The sequence below is a fragment of the Chionomys nivalis genome, chromosome 2 (genome assembly GCF_950005125.1).
Source record: "Chionomys nivalis chromosome 2, mChiNiv1.1, whole genome shotgun sequence".
Classification (NCBI taxonomy): domain Eukaryota; kingdom Metazoa; phylum Chordata; class Mammalia; order Rodentia; family Cricetidae; genus Chionomys; species Chionomys nivalis.
In genome coordinates, this window is record NC_080087.1 from 84,790,539 (window position 1) to 84,809,324 (window position 18,786).

General features: G+C 52.8%; 2 protein-coding genes across 4 annotated transcripts; both read right to left on the reverse strand.

Moving 5' to 3' along the window:
- Positions 1-5,267: 5,267 nt before the first annotated feature.
- Hamp (hepcidin antimicrobial peptide) lies at positions 5,268-7,816 on the reverse strand. Its single transcript, XM_057757554.1, has 3 exons — positions 6,766-7,816; positions 5,518-5,577; positions 5,268-5,431 (listed from the first exon to the last, which is right to left on the reverse strand). The coding sequence occupies exons 1-3, from the start codon at positions 6,850-6,852 to the stop codon at positions 5,327-5,329; spliced, it is 252 nt and encodes an 83-aa protein (XP_057613537.1). The 5' UTR covers positions 6,853-7,816; the 3' UTR covers positions 5,268-5,326.
- Positions 7,817-8,716: 900 nt separating this feature from the next.
- On the reverse strand, positions 8,717-18,162 carry Usf2 (upstream transcription factor 2, c-fos interacting). Of its 3 annotated transcripts, none has more exons than XM_057757079.1 (10): positions 18,011-18,162; positions 17,701-17,747; positions 17,466-17,584; positions 17,194-17,313; positions 16,581-16,731; positions 16,406-16,493; positions 16,053-16,111; positions 9,663-9,757; positions 9,436-9,564; positions 8,717-9,352 (listed from the first exon to the last, which is right to left on the reverse strand). In XM_057757079.1, the coding sequence occupies exons 1-10, from the start codon at positions 18,070-18,072 to the stop codon at positions 9,263-9,265; spliced, it is 960 nt and encodes a 319-aa protein (XP_057613062.1). In that variant the 5' UTR covers positions 18,073-18,162; the 3' UTR covers positions 8,717-9,262. The 3 variants fall into 3 exon arrangements, with proteins under 3 accessions (XP_057613062.1, XP_057613052.1, XP_057613071.1); XM_057757069.1 differs by having other exon boundaries at positions 17,113-17,313; positions 18,011-18,161; XM_057757088.1 differs by lacking the exon at positions 17,194-17,313 and having other exon boundaries at positions 18,011-18,161.
- Between the last annotated feature and the right edge of the window lie 624 nt (positions 18,163-18,786).

Here is an 18,786-nt window from a genome sequence, read left to right on the forward strand (position 1 = left end):
CACCTCAGGCTTCATGACGTCAGGCTCTACCCGTGCCTTTCCCAGTCCGAGACAATGGTCCATTGAAAATGGGGCGGGGCTTGGAAGCCTAGGTTCGGGAGAAGAGAGAGCCCTGGTGCCTGGACTCTGGGGGTAGATATGAAGATTCCGGGGTGCCCTGTGCCACAGATGTCTCACCACAGCAGTGCCACTGAGTTGGTGTTCCTGTGCAGAGGGGGGTGGTCTGTCAGCTTCGGGTGTTCAGAGGCAGCCCCTAGAGAAGGGAAATGGGCAGGTGAGTCCCACTGAGAGAGTCTTTTGTTGAGCCAGGGGACTGGGCACCCACCCATAAGGGAGGAGCAGATGGAATGAGAGCCAGAGAAGGGCTGGGTAAAGGGGCTACCTGTCACACAGATCAGCTGAAGACATCAAGAAAGCTGGGGACAAATTTCTAAGCTAGAATGTCTCATGTCACACCCTTTCAGGCATCAACGTCAGAATCAAGCTGCCAGCGGGGTTACTTCCTATTGAGCTTAGAGAAAAGGTCCTGCTGCAGTCCCCCAGCCTCCCAGCTCCCCAGCCCCGCAGCTCCCCAGCCCCTCCTCCACCCAGCCTGGGACTTGGAGCTTTGCATATTCAAACAGAATTCTACCTGGATCTGTCTTTGTTCAAATCTCCCCTTTTGCCAAGACATCAATCATGTTGGATTAAAGCCCACCATTATGATTTCTTCTTAACTGTTACCCTCGGTAAAGACTTACCACCAAAGCGAGGTGTCATAGCACACACCTGTAATTCCAGCACTTGAGAGGTGGAGGCAGGAGGATCAATAAATTCAAGGTCATTCTCAGCTACATTAGACCCTGTCTTATCCTCCCTCCCTCAAAAAAGTCCCCATTCTGAGGGACTGAGTTTAAGACATCAGTATATAAATGGGGGCGGACATAGAAATTCTGTGTAGTGTAATGATTTTTGCTTGTTAGCTCAATTTTATCCAAAATAGCATGCAAACTAGAGAAGACATCTCCAGACGCGTAGTGCTGTCATCTCTTCATCTCTTAGTGTTGTCTTCTGCCAGGACCTGGCCTTAGCCAGCCCAGAGTCCCTTTGCTGCTCTTAGTTAAGACTGGCTATTTCCTGCCAAGGGTTATCACAGTGTGGTTCTCAGGTCAGCAGCAGCTACAGGACTGTGTTCTGTAGCTAGTCAAGGGACTACAGTTCAGTTGGAAGAGCGCTTGCCTAGCTTGTATCAAGCCTGGTGTTTGAGTCCCAGCACCACATATACTGGGTATACGGGGTATACTGTCATATGTCTATAATTTCAGCACTCAGAAGGTAGAAGACAGTGAATGGGAAGTTCGAGGTGGTCCTTGCCGACCTAGTCCGAGACCAACCTTGGCTACCAGAGGCCCTGTCTTGAAAAAGGAGGCAAGGGGTGGAGAGATTAAGATGGGCAGTGAAGTCCGGCAGTAGTGGGTGCCTTTAATCCCAGCATTTCAGAGGCAGAAACAGGTGAATCTCTGTGAGTTGGAGGCCAGCCTGGTCTACATAGCAAGTTGCAGGTCAGCCAGGGCTACACAGTGAGACTTTCTCAAAAGCAAATATTTCTAGGTCTAGTCTGTCTGCTGAGTGGGAAGCCTCCCAGATGGGGCTCAGTAGTGTGCACTTGAATAGGCTCGCACACGATCCACACTGATGCATACTAAAGTTTTTGTTGGTGGGCTTTTTGGTTTTTCAAAACAGAGTTTCTCTGTCCTGGAACTCTCTCTGTAGATCAGACTGGCCTTGAACTCACAGAGATCTGCCTGCCCCTGCCTCCCCTACCGAGTGCTCGGATCAAAAGTGTGTGCCACCACACAGGGCTTGCACACACACTAAAGTTGTAATCCCTCTGCTTCCGGTGCCACAGCTCTAGGACCTTTTGGAGAAATGTATCCAAAAATGAGAGAAGGGTACCCAGAGCTGTTCCCTGTAATCAGCACTGCTACAAGGTAGTTACTTTTTTCGCCAATGTAGCAAGAACACCCTTGGAAACAGCTTAAAGGAGGAAGGATGTGTTTCAGCTTATGGGTCCAGCGATTCCTGTAGTGGTCAGTTGCCTCCATCAGGGACTGTGGGCCTCAGGCAAAGCATCATGGCAGGAGCGGACACTTGTTTCCAGCACGGAGCCAGAAAGCAGAAAGCGAAACACACGACTTCCAGAAGCTTCAAAGGCACACCTCCACGAATCTGTATTTTTAATTTTTTAGGTAGCAAGAAAGCTTAAAGATGAATTATACTTGGCCACAAGTAAGAACAGAACTAGTCCAGGATGTCCCAGATGCGGGGCAGGGTGCCAGCGGGACTGTCTTGGTTGTAAGGAAGCTAGTCTTTTTGGTGGTCTCAGTGAGCAGCCGGTGATGTACCAGATCCACTGAGACTTATTACCGACAGCAGCATACAGGCCAACAACTTGATCCAGTGTCGCAACTGTCAGCACCCCTCACTTCTGCTTCTCCAGCCTTCTTGGGTGCACAAGCTAATTTACTTGGATCTCGGCTTCCTCTTTCTTCGCTTGAGCTTCAGTTTGCGCATGCGCTTTTTCCTCCCCTTTGCTCTCTTGGCGCAGGAGTTTCAAGGAAGATGTTGCCAAGGCTGAGACCTTCTTTTTATTTTTAAGATTTACTTTCATCATTTTAAATTTGAGTGCGTGCACACGTGCAGGTGACTGTGCGCATGAGTGCAAGTACCTTCAGAGGCCAGAAGAAGGCGTCAGCATCCCTAGAGCTGGAGTTAGAGGGAGCTGAGTGACTGGACCTGGGTGCTGGAAGCTGTAAACCCTAGACCTCTACAAAAGCAGCACATGCTCTTAACTGTCACGTCACTTCTCCGGTCCCCTAGTCTACTAGCAAGTTCCAGGACAGCTGGGGTTACAGTGAGACTCTGTTTTTAAAACAAAACAAAATAGGGGGTGAAAGAGACCTCACCTCTGCCCTGTTAATAATGCCTTTGCACATTTTGGGGGCATTTGGCAGTTTTCAAAAACATTCCTATATTCCTGTCCTTGGCTGAATTCAGTAAACAAAAGCACTAGTACCATGAGGAGCCAAGCACTCTGTAACAGGGTCCTCTCTCTGTCCCTTCTGTCTCCATTGAGGAAACCCCTAATTAGCTTCTGGTCCTTGTCCACTACAGCTCCTAGGCTGCTTGAGTCTTAAGACCTTTCAGTGAGCCCAGCAAACTGGGAATGTAGGCAATATGGTGACCTGCATTAACCCTGGGGTGATTGATTGGCTTATATGGAACCCTGGACCACCTTCATTCGGAGATGCTCAAGTCATACCCTTACATTGTGGGTGAGGAGAGAGGGACTTCTGAAGAGTGTGAAAGGGTAAGTCAGGGGAAGGAGTGCTTCATGAGCTCAGACATTTTCCAGTCCTGTGCTTTGCTCTGTGTGTGTGTGTGTGTGTCTCAGTCATATAACCAGGGGCTATGATGTCATTGTTGGGGGAGGGGTTTTGCTTTCTGCTGTTCTGAGTACACTACCTGACCTGGACTCAACCCTACCAGAGGTCGTGATTAGTGTTTCTGGTTTTGGTGTCTCATCAAGCCTGTGTTTGTTAGGTGGAACAAAGTAATGACAAGAGGAGCCAGAGTGGCAGAAATTGCAAGATTGTAGAAAAGTAGGCTGTGTGTGGGGGTGTCCTCGGTCTTCTCCCCTCCCTCAGATGAGTGGCCTCTTACAGTTTTTGAAGGTAAATGGTGGTGGTGCTTGAGGTTGATGCTGACTTTAGTTTGACTGAGTTTGTCCTATGGACTGAATTTTTTCTTTTTAACTTCTAGTTGGGCTGAAGTAAAAGAAATGCAGGTTTAGAAGCCAGCCTGTGTATACAGTGAGTTTTAGTGTAGCCTGGGGTACATATAGGGATAGAGATGTAGGCAAAGTGGGAACAGTGCTTGCCTGGAATGCACGAGGCCCTGGTTTGATTCTCAGCACTGCACACGATGGCACATGCTTATAAAACCAGAACTCGGAAGGTGGGGATGAGGATCAGAAGGGCAAGGTCATCCTTGGCTACTTCGAGAGTGCAAAGCCAGGCTAGACTACTTGATACTCTACCTAAAAAGATAAATAAAAAGAAGTCTCTTTGGGCTCAGGATATAACTTAGTGGTATAAGCATTTGGCTGTTCTGTGTGAGGCCTGCGTTTGGTCATCCAGTACTGGAGGAAAGAGGGGACGACTGAGAAGAACTTTCTGTTGTCGTTATTGCTACTAGCTTGAACTGCCTTTCCAGTGGAGGTGTCAACATTCAGAGTATTAGTGTATCTCACAAGAAGGGTTTCCAGACTCTCATGACAAAGGTCATGCCCTTCTCAGCAAGGACCTCTGGACATGGTGTCTGGCTCAGACGGTTCCATGTATTTAGGCTATTATTTCCCTTCTAGGATACAACAGCAGCCACATGATCAATGTCTTTTCTCAACATTAAGGTTGCTGTAATCATAGAAGCTGGGACAACAGTGAATTACATCTTGTGTCTATGTCCCTATTAAAAGAGAAATTGGGCTGGAGAGATGGCTCAGTGAGTAATGTATTTGCCATACAAGCATAGGAACTGGAATTCCAGCACTCATATTACTAGCTGGTGTGACCGCACATGTCTGTGTCCCCATTGGGGAGGAGACAGGTGGATCTCAGACACTTACTGGCCACACAGTTTAGGGGAATCAGTGAGCTCCAGGCTCAGTGAGAGACCTTGTCTCAAAAACAAAATAAAAGGTAAAACAAACTAACAAAAACAAAAAGCAAACAAACAAAACAAAAACTAAGTGAAATAAAAACTAAGAAAAACAAGTGACCTAGATATGGTAGTACACGCCTTTAATCCCAACGCTTAGGAGGCAGAGGCAGGAAGATCTCTGTGAGTTTGACAAAGCAAGTTTCATACCAGCTGTGGCTACTCTGGCTGCTACATGTGTTCACATGCACACACATACACACATGACTTAAAAATATTTTTCGATAAATATCTTCTAAAAAGAAAGGAAGAACAAGCCTGAGGAGAGCAAGTTTATTCAGCTTCCTTTCTGGGTTGTTACATAAACTCCAGACCTTCTGAAGCGGGAGACACATTGAAGAATAGACAACAATGCACATATACCTGCATCAGACCCGCAAACCCTTCCAAGTGACTGTCCCTGGGCATCAGGGCTTGCACCAAGTCCATGAGCCTTTCTTAAGGAAAAGAAAAACAAAACACCAGACACCATAGTTTGAAAACAAAATCATCACATTTATTTTGAGTTCATAAATAAATGGGGGCTGAGAGGGAGGCTAGGGGTGCTGAGAGAACTGGACACATGGCTCTATGTTTTGCAACAGATGCCACAGCTAGGATTGTTACAGCATCGACAGCAGAAGACGCAGACTGGGAAGTAGGTGTCCCGCTTGGTTCGCGTTGGAATTAGGAGCTGCATGGGATGGAAGAGAAGTGAGCTGCCCTGCTTGGACATGGGAAATGTTGGGGGGTCAGGAAGGGAGCCCCAATTGTTCTTACCGTCTTGTCGGCCCTGCCTTCTGCCCTGTGCCCAGGCTGTAGTGCTTCAGGCTGTCTTGCCTGTGAAAGCAGAAAGGGTACCTGAGTATTGCAGTCTCCAGCATAGCTTTTTGATTCAACTCTGCCAACTTGTTCCTTCCCCAGAGGCTGAGGGACCTGTGTTTAGATGGAATTCCTGGAAGAGGCTTCACTGCCATGATTTCCCCACCATTCCTTGCATGTTCTGCTTCCTAAAAGCACCCCACCTTTTTTGATGCTGAACCCTCCTCCTGGACACTACCCTCCCAACAGGTCTGCCTGCATCTTATAAACCCTTATAAGCCAACCATCACATAGCACAGTAACTTTTCACCATCACTGCAATTGTGGTTTTCCCTTTCTCAGCAACCCAAGGACCAATCATCGTCTGCACAGCCGGAACCACTACCACCCTCTCCCTACTCCCAACACTGACTCACTCTTCAGACCCTACAGACCCAAGGATCCTGTGAGTGCCTTTCATTCGAGTGCCCATTCTCCTGTCACAGCTCCAAGGCACAAATCTGGTGTCTTTGTTGTCATTTGAGACAGGGTTTTCATAGGCTAGGTTGGTACTGAACTTGCTATGTAGCCAAGGATGACTGTGAACTTCTGGTTCTCCCTCCTCCACCTTCCAAGTGCCCACACCAAGCCTGGTTCTGTAGCATTTTCTTTCTTCTTACATGTGTATGAATGTTTTGCCTGCATACATGCATGTACACCACATGCATGTCTAGTGCCCATGTAGCTCAAAAGGCATCAATCAGATGCCCTGGAAGTGAGTTAAGGATGGTTGTGAGCCACTACGCAGGTGCTAGGAACTGACCCCAGGTCCTTTGCACAAGCATCAAATGCTCTAACTGCTGAGCCGCCTCTCCGGCCCCTTCTGTATCATTTTCTTATAAAATACTTTTGCTTGGCGTTCTGCATCTCTGCCCCAGCTCTGGTTCTTCCTCATGATAGTCATTCTGTCCGTCTCTTGCGCTATCCACAAATAAGCGTTTTCTAAACAGTCATTGAAAGGCAGTTTAAGAAATGCCCTGACGGGGATGGGACAGCCAGAGGAACATTTTGTCTGACTTCCCATCACAGCTGTGCAGCTAGAGGGGTGCCTCAGCCCTTCCGCTCAGGACCACCCTTGCCCCCTCAGTAGCTGCCCCGAACACTTGGTGCTGAGCCCCTAACTCCCAGGGAATGTCTCTCCCATTGTAGTAGGCATGGGGTGCTCACCAGCTGCTGGAGAAAGGAGCTGCTGGCCAGGCTGGCGACGAGGAGAAGCAGGAGACAGGCAGCCTGGATCTTAGCGCTCTGTGCCATCGTGCGTTCTGTCCTGTTGTGCAGTCTAAGGACTTGCCTGGTGTCTGGGACCCAGTCCTAGTCCTTTTTATGGGACCAGTTGGAGGAGGGGACGCCTGAACCCCCTCCCCTTTGCCCTGACTCATTTCCAAGAAGATAGTGGCGCCGAACAGGCGGGAGAGATAAGCGGGAACAGAGTGACAGGGAACAGGGTTGTGTCACCCTCAGCTAGCAGAGGTGCACCCAGGGGGTGGGGCAGCTAGGGCCATGGACACAAGCCTCCAGCCAGCCACCTGTGATGTCACCCTGTGGCTCTCAGAAAAATTCCCCTTTTTTCCCCTAGACACTGCCCTTCACTCTTATCAGTGTCTTCAGTATGGTGGTCACTCACTGGGCTCTTCAGGACACAGCAATGGGGTACACACGTGCAGGGTGCATCCTAGGGGGACTCAGGGCAGCAGCCAAAGGACTGCACAGATGCCCAAGCATAGCCTGCACCATGGTATTCAATGTCCAGACCATAAGATGTAGCTGTCTGTTGAAGTCACCTTGTGCCTAGGGTGGTGGCGGTCATTATTCATAGCCAGAGCCAACACATTTCACAGTCCAGCATATGAACTAGTTCATTCTTTTGCACGCCAGGGCGCATATTAATTCACTGTCTTTCACACCAGTACCAAGTCACATTCATGTTAACAGCTGATGCCACTTGGCTTCCAAGTAGATGCCTGTGTCCTCCTGGGCTTTATTAGTGTTTAGGGTTCAAGTCGCCTTCTCGGCACCGACCCCAGGGGCCTGGCCTGATCTAGTCATCAAACTTCCCTCTCCCTCTAAGCACAGGACACACAGGAGCACGTTAGACTTGGCTTGGCAGAGCAGACTATGCACATCACACAACTCCCAAGTGCAGTGGTTACACCAGAACCTTCTCAATTGCCATGCTGGGAGAATTTACACCACAGAAACTGGTACGCAGCACACACCAGGACATTTGTAGTTGGTTTTTGGGGTACTATCGAATCCTGGGTGTCCTTGTTCTGATCTGTTACCTGGATCCCTTGGTGTGCATGGCCATGGAGACATTGTAACAAACTTGACTCCAGAGACAGGCTACTGGACACCATGCATGCCTCACACAGGGACCACCCAGAGTCGACCCTGTATAAAGCCCCGGGGACGATGCTATTCTTCTATTGCTGCTGCTGCTGCTCACTAGGGCCCCTCACTTCCTTCGCATGCCTCTCAAAGAGAGCATGAGGGAGTGGTAAGGCCAAAGACAGGGGTCTCAGAAACCAGAGACCATCAGGTAGGTGTACTTAGGTTGTGGCAAGGTCAAAAGGGCAGCAAGGTGAAACTGAGAGGCAGTCCTGGATCCTGGGAACAGGTGAGCCAGGCTCCTGGGGACATGATGGTATCCTTCAGGCCTGCCAGGCATCACTGTGGTTACTCAGGACAGGTTTCATCATCTGCCGAGGGCAGGGGTCACACACAGGCGCCAGAGAAACAGTGTGAGGCGACAGACTGCCGGGCCAAGCCTCGCTTTCTGGCCATCTGCCCTCTCTTGGGGGTGGGGGGCTCAAGGCCAGGGCCCATCATTGGCTGGTGCAGAGGGGAGGGCTTCAGCCCCAGAGCCTAGGGATGCTCACAGGCCCTGTTTTCAAGAAGCTCTGACCCGGGAGACTCCAGCCCCGACCAACACCAGGGGGCATGTCCTTGATTGCAGATTCCACACCCCTAATCTGTACCCCAGGGCCTCAGTGAAGAAATTCAGTCCTTAATTCTCCAGCCATTTTCACACAGCCACAGTATAGCTGAAGCTTAGACCTCAGGACGGCCCTAGGACCCCTGCCTGTCCCCATGCCCAACATGGACCGAAACACAGACAGACAAGGCGGGGCCACACTGGCCAGTTTATTGCAGTTAAATACCTCTCTCTCTATTTTTTTGTCCATTTTTCCATAAAGAAAATTAAAACACACACACGCACACACACGCATACACACACACGCACACCCACACACCCAGAGGGAGCAGGGATCCAGAAACAAGAGGGATGGGGGACGTGGCCTCCCTGCATAGGTCCAGGCCCCAGGGAAGGCGCCCCCAAAGCTCCCTCCTTCCCATAAGCACCCTGTCTCAATACCCCTAGAGACCAAGGAGGCAGCGGGCAGCGGGGCCTCTGTCCTCCTCCCTTGCTCCTCCTGGTGAGGACTGAGAAGGGAGGGTGGCGGACAGGTGGGCAGGTGGGCATCATTTTCGCAAGGAGGAGGGTAGTGGGCAATGTATCCACAGAAATGCATTATGTCTCCTTGTTTTTGTTAAAAATCTACTATAAAAAACGCAGCTTGGGGAGGAGCATCTCCCTCCTGTGCTAAGGGCTGGGGGAGGGGCAGCAGAGGCCGGCAGCAGCTGCAGGGTAGGTCAGTGGGCATCACTGCCGGGTGCTCTCGCCCACCATTTCCAGGTTGTGCTGCTGCAACTGAGCTCGAAGCAGGGCATTCTCATTCTTCAGCTCTTCAATCTGCAGGCACCACAGAGGACACATGAGCCAGGGGCTAGCCTTGGCATCCTGGGGCTCCCAGTGGGTTCCAGGTCTGCACCCACCTGCTGCCTCAGGAGTTCATTGTCCATCTGCAGCCGCTCGGCCTCCTTGAAGGTCTCCTGCATTCGCTGGTTGGTCTGGCGTAGCTCCCGGATGTAATCGCAGGCCTTGGACAGGATGCCCCCTTTACTCTGAAGAGGGGAGCAGGCAAGAGTCAGAGGTCAGGACAGCTCCTGTGCCGGTGTTAGGTTAGATTTCCTGGAAGGGACAGGATACCGGGGCCACTCACCGCTCCTGTCTTGCTGTTGTCTGCATGACAATCTGGAATGATTTTTGAAAGCTGGACGATCCAGTTGTTGATCTTGTCCCTCCGTCTCCGCTCCACTATAGGAGACAGTGACAGTCACGGCACTAGTAAGGATCTCCAGGGACTCCAGGCTGTCACCTCCCCATGGGCAACATCGTTTCATGAGAAGACCAGCCAAGTCTCAATTCTCAAGTGCCACACTGTCAGGACAGGAGCCCACACTGACAACTGCAGGCTTGTTTTCACTGCCTGCCTAGCACATGCTACAACTGTAGCCAACACGGAAAAACTACAGCGTCACCCACTCTGAAAATGTGGCTCTGGGCACTGGGACTCACACCTTCTTTTTGAGGGGCAGAATCCCTTCATGCAGGATCCAGCAACCGCCATAGCTCCTGTAATCCTTGCATTTCATTCTCTGTATGTCCTCGGACTCTGGCTTCTCTAATTTTGCTTTTCCATCTTTTTTTTTTTTTTTTTTTTTTTTTTTTTTTTTTTTGTCCCCTTGGGGATAGGGTCTCATGTAGGTCAGGCTGGCCTCAAACTGTGTAGCCAAGGACAACTTTAAACTTGACCCCCTGGCCTCCATTTCCTAAGTGGCTGACCTCTCTATACGTGGTTTTCTTCATTGTTGAGATGGAAGCCCACACTCTACAACTGAGCTACAGCCCAGCCCCTTCTCATCTTCAGTGTGAAAATCTGATCATGCCCTCTCTGTTTAAAATTCTCCTCCACAGCCTTGGCAAGCCGTACTCTCCAGACCAGGACTATGGTTCTGAGGCCTGGCCTTGTGGACCCCATCTCACTTGGAATGTGAACCCCATACCTCGAAGACAAAGCATGCCAAGTACAGCTTTCACTTCAAAGTCCAGACTCGAGCTTTAATGAAACTCTGCAACCCTACTGTTAGCTATACTGAGTGTCAACTGTCTGCAGACAAGGCCTGTGCCTTCTTCTGGCTTCTCACATGTTCAGGATGCCTGCCAGGAACCACCTGACTTGGAACCAGTTTCCACAGCTCGTTGGAGCAGGACTTTGGGGTCCTTCCTTACCTCCAGAGCACAGACCTCCTACTGTTGGGTCACAAAAGACCCTGGCACCCCCAAGTCTCCTCTTAGCCCCATCCTCTTGCGGGAGGACTGGAGACACCTGTCAAATTTGTGGAGGGGGCTGGACGTCGAACCTGATGGGCTGTGGGAAAAGGGCAAGAGGGCCACTTCCTAATGAGGGCAGTGAGGATGGAAAATGGGAAAGCTTGAAATGAGAGGGGTGGGTGAGTAGGGCTCCTTTCTCCTCAGACCTGAACTCATACCATGCCCATGACATTCCCTGAGAGGACCTCAGGGCCCAGGAACAGGTAGAGGCCACTGCTTCTGCTTGGTTACTCCCACTCAGGCATGAGTGATTTCATTTTCCAAAGCAGACTCTCCCACTCTGTCCACGCCCTCCTCACAGCAATGGTTCTCTCTCTGAGATCTCCCCAATGTCTTGCCAAGGACGCAGCTATGCCAAGTTTGGTAACGGCTGGGCTATCTCCACTAGGCTTAGGGCTAGCTCACTGTCACCATCAAGTACGGTGGAATCTTCTGGGAACTTGGTGGCAGACTGCAGCAGTAAAGTTGGGTCTAGCTAGGGCCTAGAAGCACTACCCACCACGTTCCCTGGCAGAGTGCTCTACCTCGGGCTCTACAGGGCTCACTTAGTGCTTCTCCACCTGCTATGTCCACTGTTCTAAAGCCTGGGTATCTGACAATCACACCTCAGCCCGTCAGGGTTAAGGGTAGATGTGTATGACAGCGCTCCTCTGGTCTGCATTTAGTTCTGCAAAATGCAGTGGTGTGTGGCTTTAAACACGGTGGACTCAACCCTGGCTTTGCCCTGGTGGTGCTCATGACTGAGAAGATATGTGAACAAGGGTACTGTGCCCACAGAAGGGAGGCGTGGAGCAGCACTCTGCATGGAGCCTGCAGTAGGATGAAGCAGAAGCAGGCAGATGTCTGTGAGATTGAGGCCAGCCTGGTCTACAGAGTTAGTTCTAGGATAGCCAGGGCCAGGGCTGGGCTGTTACACAGAGAGACCCTGTCTCGAACCCCCCCACACACACAAAAAGAAAAACATCTGGGTTTCTGAGAAGGGTCCCAGACACACGGATAATAAGATCACACAAAAGATGACATGAACCACTTGTAGGGTGTGTGTGTTGTGTTTACATAAGCTAACTACAGCTTGTGTCCAGGTAGTAACATGGTTAGGTCCGTGGCTTGGAAAAACTATTAGGACACACTGGATTGGCAGAAGGCTGGTCTCACAGAAGCCCATAGTTACAACAACACTTAAAACACATCTCACTGTCAGGGGTGGGGGCACACACCTTCAATCCCAGCACTCAGGAGGCAGGGGCAGGACAGAACTCTGTGAATAGTCTGGCCTACATAGTGAGTTCCAAAATAGCCAAATCTACATAGAAAAATCCTGGCTCAAAAACCAAAATAAGCTTGGTGGTGGTGGCGCAGGCCTTTAATCCCAGAACTTGTGAGGCAGAGGCAGGCGGATCTGTGGGTTTGAGGCCAGCCTGTAAGAGCTAGTTCCAGGACAGGCACCAAAGCTACACAGAGAAATCCTGTCTTGAAAAACAAAAAAACCCCACACGTTACAACAGAGCCTGTCAGGATAGAAGGAAGGATGGGACTAACAGTGGGAGACATTAGCATGCCTTTCTCCAAAAAAAGCAAGAAAACACCAAGTTGGAAATCCCCAGCCATCTCAGCCAATCCGCCCTCCCTGTGGCGGGGACCTTTCCCAGCAGCAGGCGCACATCCACTAAGGTACACGTGGCACCTTCTCCAAGTTAGACTGGACACAGAGTCCAAGGTAAGCTCCACACCCTCAAATAACTGGAACCACATCAGCTATGCTCCGCATACAGAGATCTGAGAAATCAAACAAAAATGAGATCCTAAGTTCCACACATCTGGAGTCAATATACTTCCTGAATAACCTGGGGTCAAAGAAGAAGTCATAAGAGATCTGAAAAACATCTTGATATAAATGATAATGAAAATATTTGTCCAAATGTGACAGACAAAAGTCTGCAGCTACAGATCTGCACGAGGAAGGAAAAAGTTTGTCTCTTTATTTCGTCTTTCTTTAAGACACGTTCTTACTATGAAGTCCAGGCTGGCCTCAAACCCACGATTCTGCCTCAGCCTCACCTGTGCTGGGATTATAAAGGGGCACCATATCCAGCTTTAAAAAGTAAAGATTCGGAGATCCCTGCTACTAGGGACTATGAAGCAGGAGGTTTCCAAGTTCAAACTAGCGTGGACAAATTAGTAAGACTGCCTCAAAAAGGTTAAAAAAAAAAAAAGCGAAAAGGCTGGGAATAGTAACTGGAGAGCACTTCCCCCCAGCACACGGCCTAGGCTCTACCCCAGGACCATCAGAGAAAAGAACCCTCCACAAGACCACCACCATAAATTAAGACCCCAAGTAGAAAGACTACTACAGTGAAATTAATAAAATAGAAAAAGCAACCAGGCTCAGCATTTAAAGTCAGGTTTCATGTAAAGACTGCATTTCCGCCTCCAGAGACAAATTCTGCTACCAGTAACAACAGGCTCCCCACATACCCCCTTGGAGCAGCCAAAGGTTCACTGCTCCCTTAGGGCCCTGCAGGCACTCTCTGGAGCTCCCAACCCCCACCCTGCAGAAAAGCCAGAGGGAGAAATGAAAGAGAAGTCTCAGGGAAACGCATGCTAGAAGAGTCCTGGGAAGGCAAGGGCAGAACTCTGAAAGCAGCCTCGCCTCATTTCTGGCAGAGAAGCATACATGGAGGCTCTTGGGAGGGCAGACAGCATGTTCTGTGTGGATAAGTTGGGCTAAGTCTCAGGGACAGCCAGACGTGGAGATTCTGAGTGGCAATTTCCAATGCCCAAGGAATAGAAAGAAACCGCATCCTGTGGTGCCATGGGACGGGAGGGGGGGGTGGGGGGAGGGGGGGGAAGCCCTAGGAGGGTGGGAAGAGGCAACTATCACCTTTCTGGAGAAAAAAAGTAAGACTTCTGGGTGCTGGGGATGAGTCTTAGGGGAGCTTTCTGCACCTCTGGCGGCAGATGTGTGTGTGTGTGGGGGTGTAGGGGTGGGAGTGCTTACTAGAAAATGGAAAAGGGACTCAGACCTAGGCCTTCAGGAACAGCCAGTCAAAGCCAGTTGCCAGTTCTGGAGGAAGTCTGCTGTAAGACCTCCCTTCCCCTCTGACATCAGTCAGAACCCCCAAGGCTCAACCTGGAGAGCAGGTTAAATGCAGGTTATTGTAGGAATGGGTGGGGAGGAGAAACAAAGATATTAGAATAAGAGTGAACAGGAAAAGAAGGGACATTCCCAAAAGCAGTGGGAGTAGACCTGGGGTTAACAGGCAGGGGCAGATGCTTGGAGCTCAGACAGAAAAGGAAGCCAGTAGATTTGGCAATGAGGTCGTCACAGGTGACCTTCAGTGAAGCCAGTCCGGTAGGCCAGACTGCCAAGCCACAAGGAGGACAGGCAGATGGTGGTTCAAACCTTCTACAGGTTAGAAGCCAGAGGGCTGGTTGTAGCTGGAAGGTGGGGGTGGAGAGGTTATGGAAACTGCTTGTTGGAGGATGAAAAAACAAAGGCTCCAAGCTGGATGAATCCAGGGTAAAGCAGAATGAACTGGAGGGCGGGCGGCTGCCCTGCTTAGTGGGAGGCTGCAGTTAGGGGTGGGGGTTTAGGATCGCCGAGGGTCTTAGTCATTTTACAGGACAACACGGGTGCCAAGGTTGAAACCCCAGCCTGAGTTGGGTAGATGGGCTGTAACTGCCTGAGTAAAGCCTGAGTAAAGCACCGGAGGACCCTCAAATGCCCCTGCCTCACTTCCACACCGACCGCAAGCCCCAGTTCACCCTTTCCTTTCAAAGCCACCTGACCTGACATTAGGGCATTAAACGTCAACCAAGCTGCCCCAGAGTCTTCTCCTTATGCCCATTCTCCACAGCCAGACTAGCCAGACCTCAGACCAGGCCTCCCCCTTCCCAGAATTCATCTCTAACATGTGACTTCTTAGTCTCCAGTTTCCCATCACCTTATCATCCTGCTTCCACACACAGACCCCACACTGGTGTCCCCATCACCAGACTATACCCCCAGCGTCAGGACAACTGCTCTGAGAAGAGCTAGAGACCCGGTGTGAGCCAGCCTGGCAGGTCCTTTCCCAGCCCTAAGACCTTCCTCTTTCCCTTCCCCATTCTGCTCTTCCTCAAACTTAAAGTTTGAGGGGCCTGGGCATTCCTCTGTGACTCCTCGGGTCCCGGAGAGAACTCTGAAGCCCTCTGTTCCACCCATTCAGCGGTCTCTTTCCAGTGCTCAGGCACGCTGAGGGCAATGGTAACTGTACCTCGTCTCCTCCCAGCGATGGTGAGAGCCCAGACCTTGCCTCTGCTGTTCCACTGCACATGAGGTCTAGACGGGGTGAACCTGGGTGTACGCCTGGCCAAAAGCTTGCCAGACGCTTAGAACAGCAGTACCCTATACCCCTATTTATATCAAAACACCCCGGAATCTCAGGGTCCGAGACCTCCATCCTGGTTCAGTCTCAAAGGAACCACACAGAAGCTCAGTGACAAGCAAACAGCATCGCTGAAACATCTTGACTCTCTTTCGTCTGTGTTCCCCTCTACTTGCTAAGTTCCCAGAAAAATCTTCCTGGGGCAACCTCCCTTCTGTGCCTCAGCAATCTCTCAACCATAAATTGTCCTTCATTAGCAATTCTGACTGAAACCTCTAGGACAGGCTGAGGTCTTGGCACAGGGCCTGTGCTGCTGCCCTGACTGGGATCCAGGGTCAGTAAACATTTGTTGAGTGATGGAGTTTGGGTGTCAGAACTGCCTTGCCTTGAGGGCCTGTTACATGCTTTACAATGGTGACCAATCAAAGCTGGGAGACCAAGGAACAGTACTACCAGACAAAAGACCTCAGGGTGGAACGCATAGCTTCCCGGAAGAGTGGGAGGCTCTGGCTTCAGCTGGTCAGAGGAGCAACTTCCTTTCACACAGGCTGCCTAACTACAGGTGGAAGGCAAGGGAATGCAAAGGGTAAAAGCCACATGTGGATGTGAGGTCAGCCATTTTAAGAGGCTGGCCAATACAGCAAATCAAGATCACAGGCTGGGCATGAGAAAACATTTGGCCAAACCCAATTCGCATCCTCTATCTTTCCTAACAGCTTACTGCCCCTTCACCCACCAGCCCTTACCCACGCACTCAGCATACACCTCTCTGGCATCTGGGCATGCCAGACGATGGGCTCAGAGCACCCTGGAGCCCAGGAGCTGGCCAAGGACCATACCACGACCCTTACCTTCGTTGTGCTGAGCTCTTCTTCTCTCATCTCGAGGAGTTCTGGTTCCATCGATTTTTCTAGAATAGAAGGGGAAATGGCAGATACCCAGTCTCTTCAAGTATTTACCAAGCCATCAGACTTGCAAACACCTTTGTTTTCATGGCACTGGGGTAGAGCCCAGGGCTTTGCAAAATGTGAGCGCTCCACTACTCAGTCACCTCAGCAGTCCAGATTTTTTTTTTATGGGTACTTCAAAAGCAAAAGCTAACAAAACCCATACCCATTCCTGCTCTGTACTGACAGACCCAGCTCTTAGGCCAAAAACACCCTCCCTTTCCTTGGCCCCCCGACAATGGGACTACGGCACATACGGAGAATAGGGGTGTGTCCGGGGTGCAATTGTCCTCTGTGTTCCTGTCTGAAGCACATCCTGGGGTGTCATCATGACATAGAACTGGCCTGCAGGAAATGTGCAGCGAGCATCAGCGAGAGGTCAAGGCGGAACTGCTTAAGTGACTTCCCTAGCTCTACCGTTCCTCCCCTTACCTCCGGCCTGTAGGCTCTGGTCTGTGGTCTGTACAGACACAGCGGTGGTATCTCCCACACTGGATGCTGGGAAATATGCAAACCGTGCCTCCCCGCTGACTGCTTCTGCGGCTGGGCTGCCACCATTGCTGAATGGATTTTGAATTACAGCCTAGGGACGAGGACACAGGCCATCCTTAGCCAGGGTTTCCCCACCTTTGTTGCTGGGGTTGGTGTTTATTTACCATGCTGTGAGGCGAGGGGGAAGCCCGCTGTGGGTACCATTCTGTCCAGTATCTCATTTCTGAGGGACTCAACTGTCACTAGCACAGCTACTCTACTTCTTTTTTTTTCCTAAGTTTTTCCCTGTCTTATAAAGAAAAACAAAATTCAAGACTCCTGTCCAATGTCTGTGCAAGATATCAGCCTTACACGGCTCGACGGCCTGGAGAACATACGTGTGTGTGTGTGTGTGTGTGTGTGTGTGTCACACACCCGACCTCCTGGGGCTTCCCCCTCCCCAGGCCCTCCCCAGCAACTGCGGGCCACCTACCAGCGGGAAGGGTGCCGCGGGACCTGGGGGTACAGAGGCAGCGGCCGGGCCGGGGCGCTGGGCTGCCCCGTCCACACCCACCTGGGTCACAGCCTGTTGCCCCCCCGCGAAGGCAGCTGTGGACACGACGCTGACGGCACCGGCCGCGTCGCCCTGGCCGTCCAGCTGACCGTCAGTCACCTGGACTACGCGGTATGTCACCTGCAGGGGGCGGCAGAGCGACGAGACCGACGCTAGGGCCCGGGTAGGGGCCAGGTCGGAGCCTCTCCCTGGCCCGCCGCACGCGTCCACCCACCCTCCCTCGGTTCGCCCCGGCGCTGGCCCTCGGGGCTCCCGGGCCGCGGCCGCCTCACCTGGCCTCCATTATTCTCTGTGCGGAACTGGTACTGGATATTGTGGTCGCCGAACGTCGCCTGCTGGACGCTGGCGATGGCCACCGCCGTCTGCTCCTCAGCCCCCGGGCCGTCCCCGCCTGTGGTGGCAGCAGGGCAGGGGGCACGTTCAGCGGGGCGCGCGGGGGGTCCCCCGGCGTCCCCGGCCTGCAACCCCGGCGCGGGCCGCAGCCCCCGTGGCCCCGCAAGCACTCACCTTCCTGCAGCTCGACGCCCTCCTCGGCCTCGGGTCCCTTGTCGTGGCTGCGGGGGCACACGAGGGGCAGGGCCCGGGGTCAGTGAGGCCCGCAGCCCGGCCGGGGCGCAGCGGCCCGCCGGTCGCCCCTCCAGGCCCGGGCCCCGCCAGGGTCAACAGTGTTGCCGAGCCCCCGCCCGGGTCCCCTCCCCGCGGCCTCCATTTTGAGCCGGGCCCGGAGGCCGCTCGGGATCATGGCGGCCCCCGCGCGCGGGGCTGAGGGGCCGGGGCCCAGGGCGCGCGGAGGGGCGCGAGCCGCCGGCGCGCTTACCTGGCGGCGGCAGCAGCGGTGGCCGAGGAAGCAGGATCCAGACCCGGGTCCAGCATGTCCATGGGGGGGGCGGGGGGGGAGGGGAGGGGAGGGAGGGGAGGGGGCGGGCGGCCGGGGGGGCCCGAGCCCGGCGCTCACGCCGCGCGGCAGGAGGGGACGGAGGAGACACGGGAGCCGCTCGCGCTGATCACGGGGACAAACAGTGGGGTCATGTGAGGAGGAGATGCCGCCGCCGCCGCTCCTGCAGCCGCCGCCTCCTCCTGCCGCCTCCGCCCGCCGCCGCCGGCTCCGGGCGGCCTGAGGCTCCGGGCCGCAACTCAGCTGCCCCCCGCCCTCCCGCCCGTCGGTCGGTCGGTCCGCCGCACGCGGCCTGGGGCCTGCTGCTTCCCTGAGCGCTCGCCGCCGCCGCGACTTGAGCTTTTTTTTTTTTTTTTTTTTTTTTTTTTTAAACACGGCCCAGCCTGGATGGCGACCGCCCTGTTCCCTGGATCACCGGCTCGCTAGCTCGCCGCCCGGCTTGGCCCGGTCCGGCGGCGGATCGTGGCTGCAGCCGCCGCCGCTTTCTATCTAACCCCCCCTTTTTTCTCTTTTTCCTTTTTTTTTTTCCTCCTTTACTGGAGCTGCGCGCGCGCGGCGGCGGCGACGGCGCGATCCCGGGGCGGGCGGGCGCGCGCGCAGGGGGAGGGGGAGGGCAGACCCCGGGGAACGCGCGCGCTGTCTGTCTCTTGGTGGCGGCCGGGCGCGCACGCGCTTACGCCCGGGAACTCTACAGGGAC

What these genes read in the sequence shown, in the direction of transcription:
- Hamp (XM_057757554.1), bottom strand. Translation starts at nt 6,852, where the DNA reads ATGGCACAGAGCGCTAAGATCCAGGCTGCCTGTCTCCTGCTTCTCCTC. An exon ending in GCTCCTTTCTCCAGCAGCTG is followed by an intron (nt 5,578 to 6,765) that starts GTGAGCACCCCA and finishes CTGCTTTCACAG; the next exon opens with GCAAGACAGCCTGAAGCACT. An exon ending in AAGGCAGGGCCGACAAGACG is followed by an intron (nt 5,432 to 5,517) that starts GTAAGAACAATT and finishes CATCCCATGCAG; the next exon opens with CTCCTAATTCCAACGCGAAC.
- Usf2 (XM_057757069.1), bottom strand. Translation starts at nt 18,072, where the DNA reads ATGGACATGCTGGACCCGGGTCTGGATCCTGCTTCCTCGGCCACCGCT. An exon ending in CCAGAGCCTACAGGCCGGAG is followed by an intron (nt 16,494 to 16,580) that starts GTAAGGGGAGGA and finishes CATTTCCTGCAG; the next exon opens with GCCAGTTCTATGTCATGATG. An exon ending in AAGAGCTCAGCACAACGAAG is followed by an intron (nt 9,758 to 16,052) that starts GTAAGGGTCGTG and finishes TGTCTCCTATAG; the next exon opens with TGGAGCGGAGACGGAGGGAC.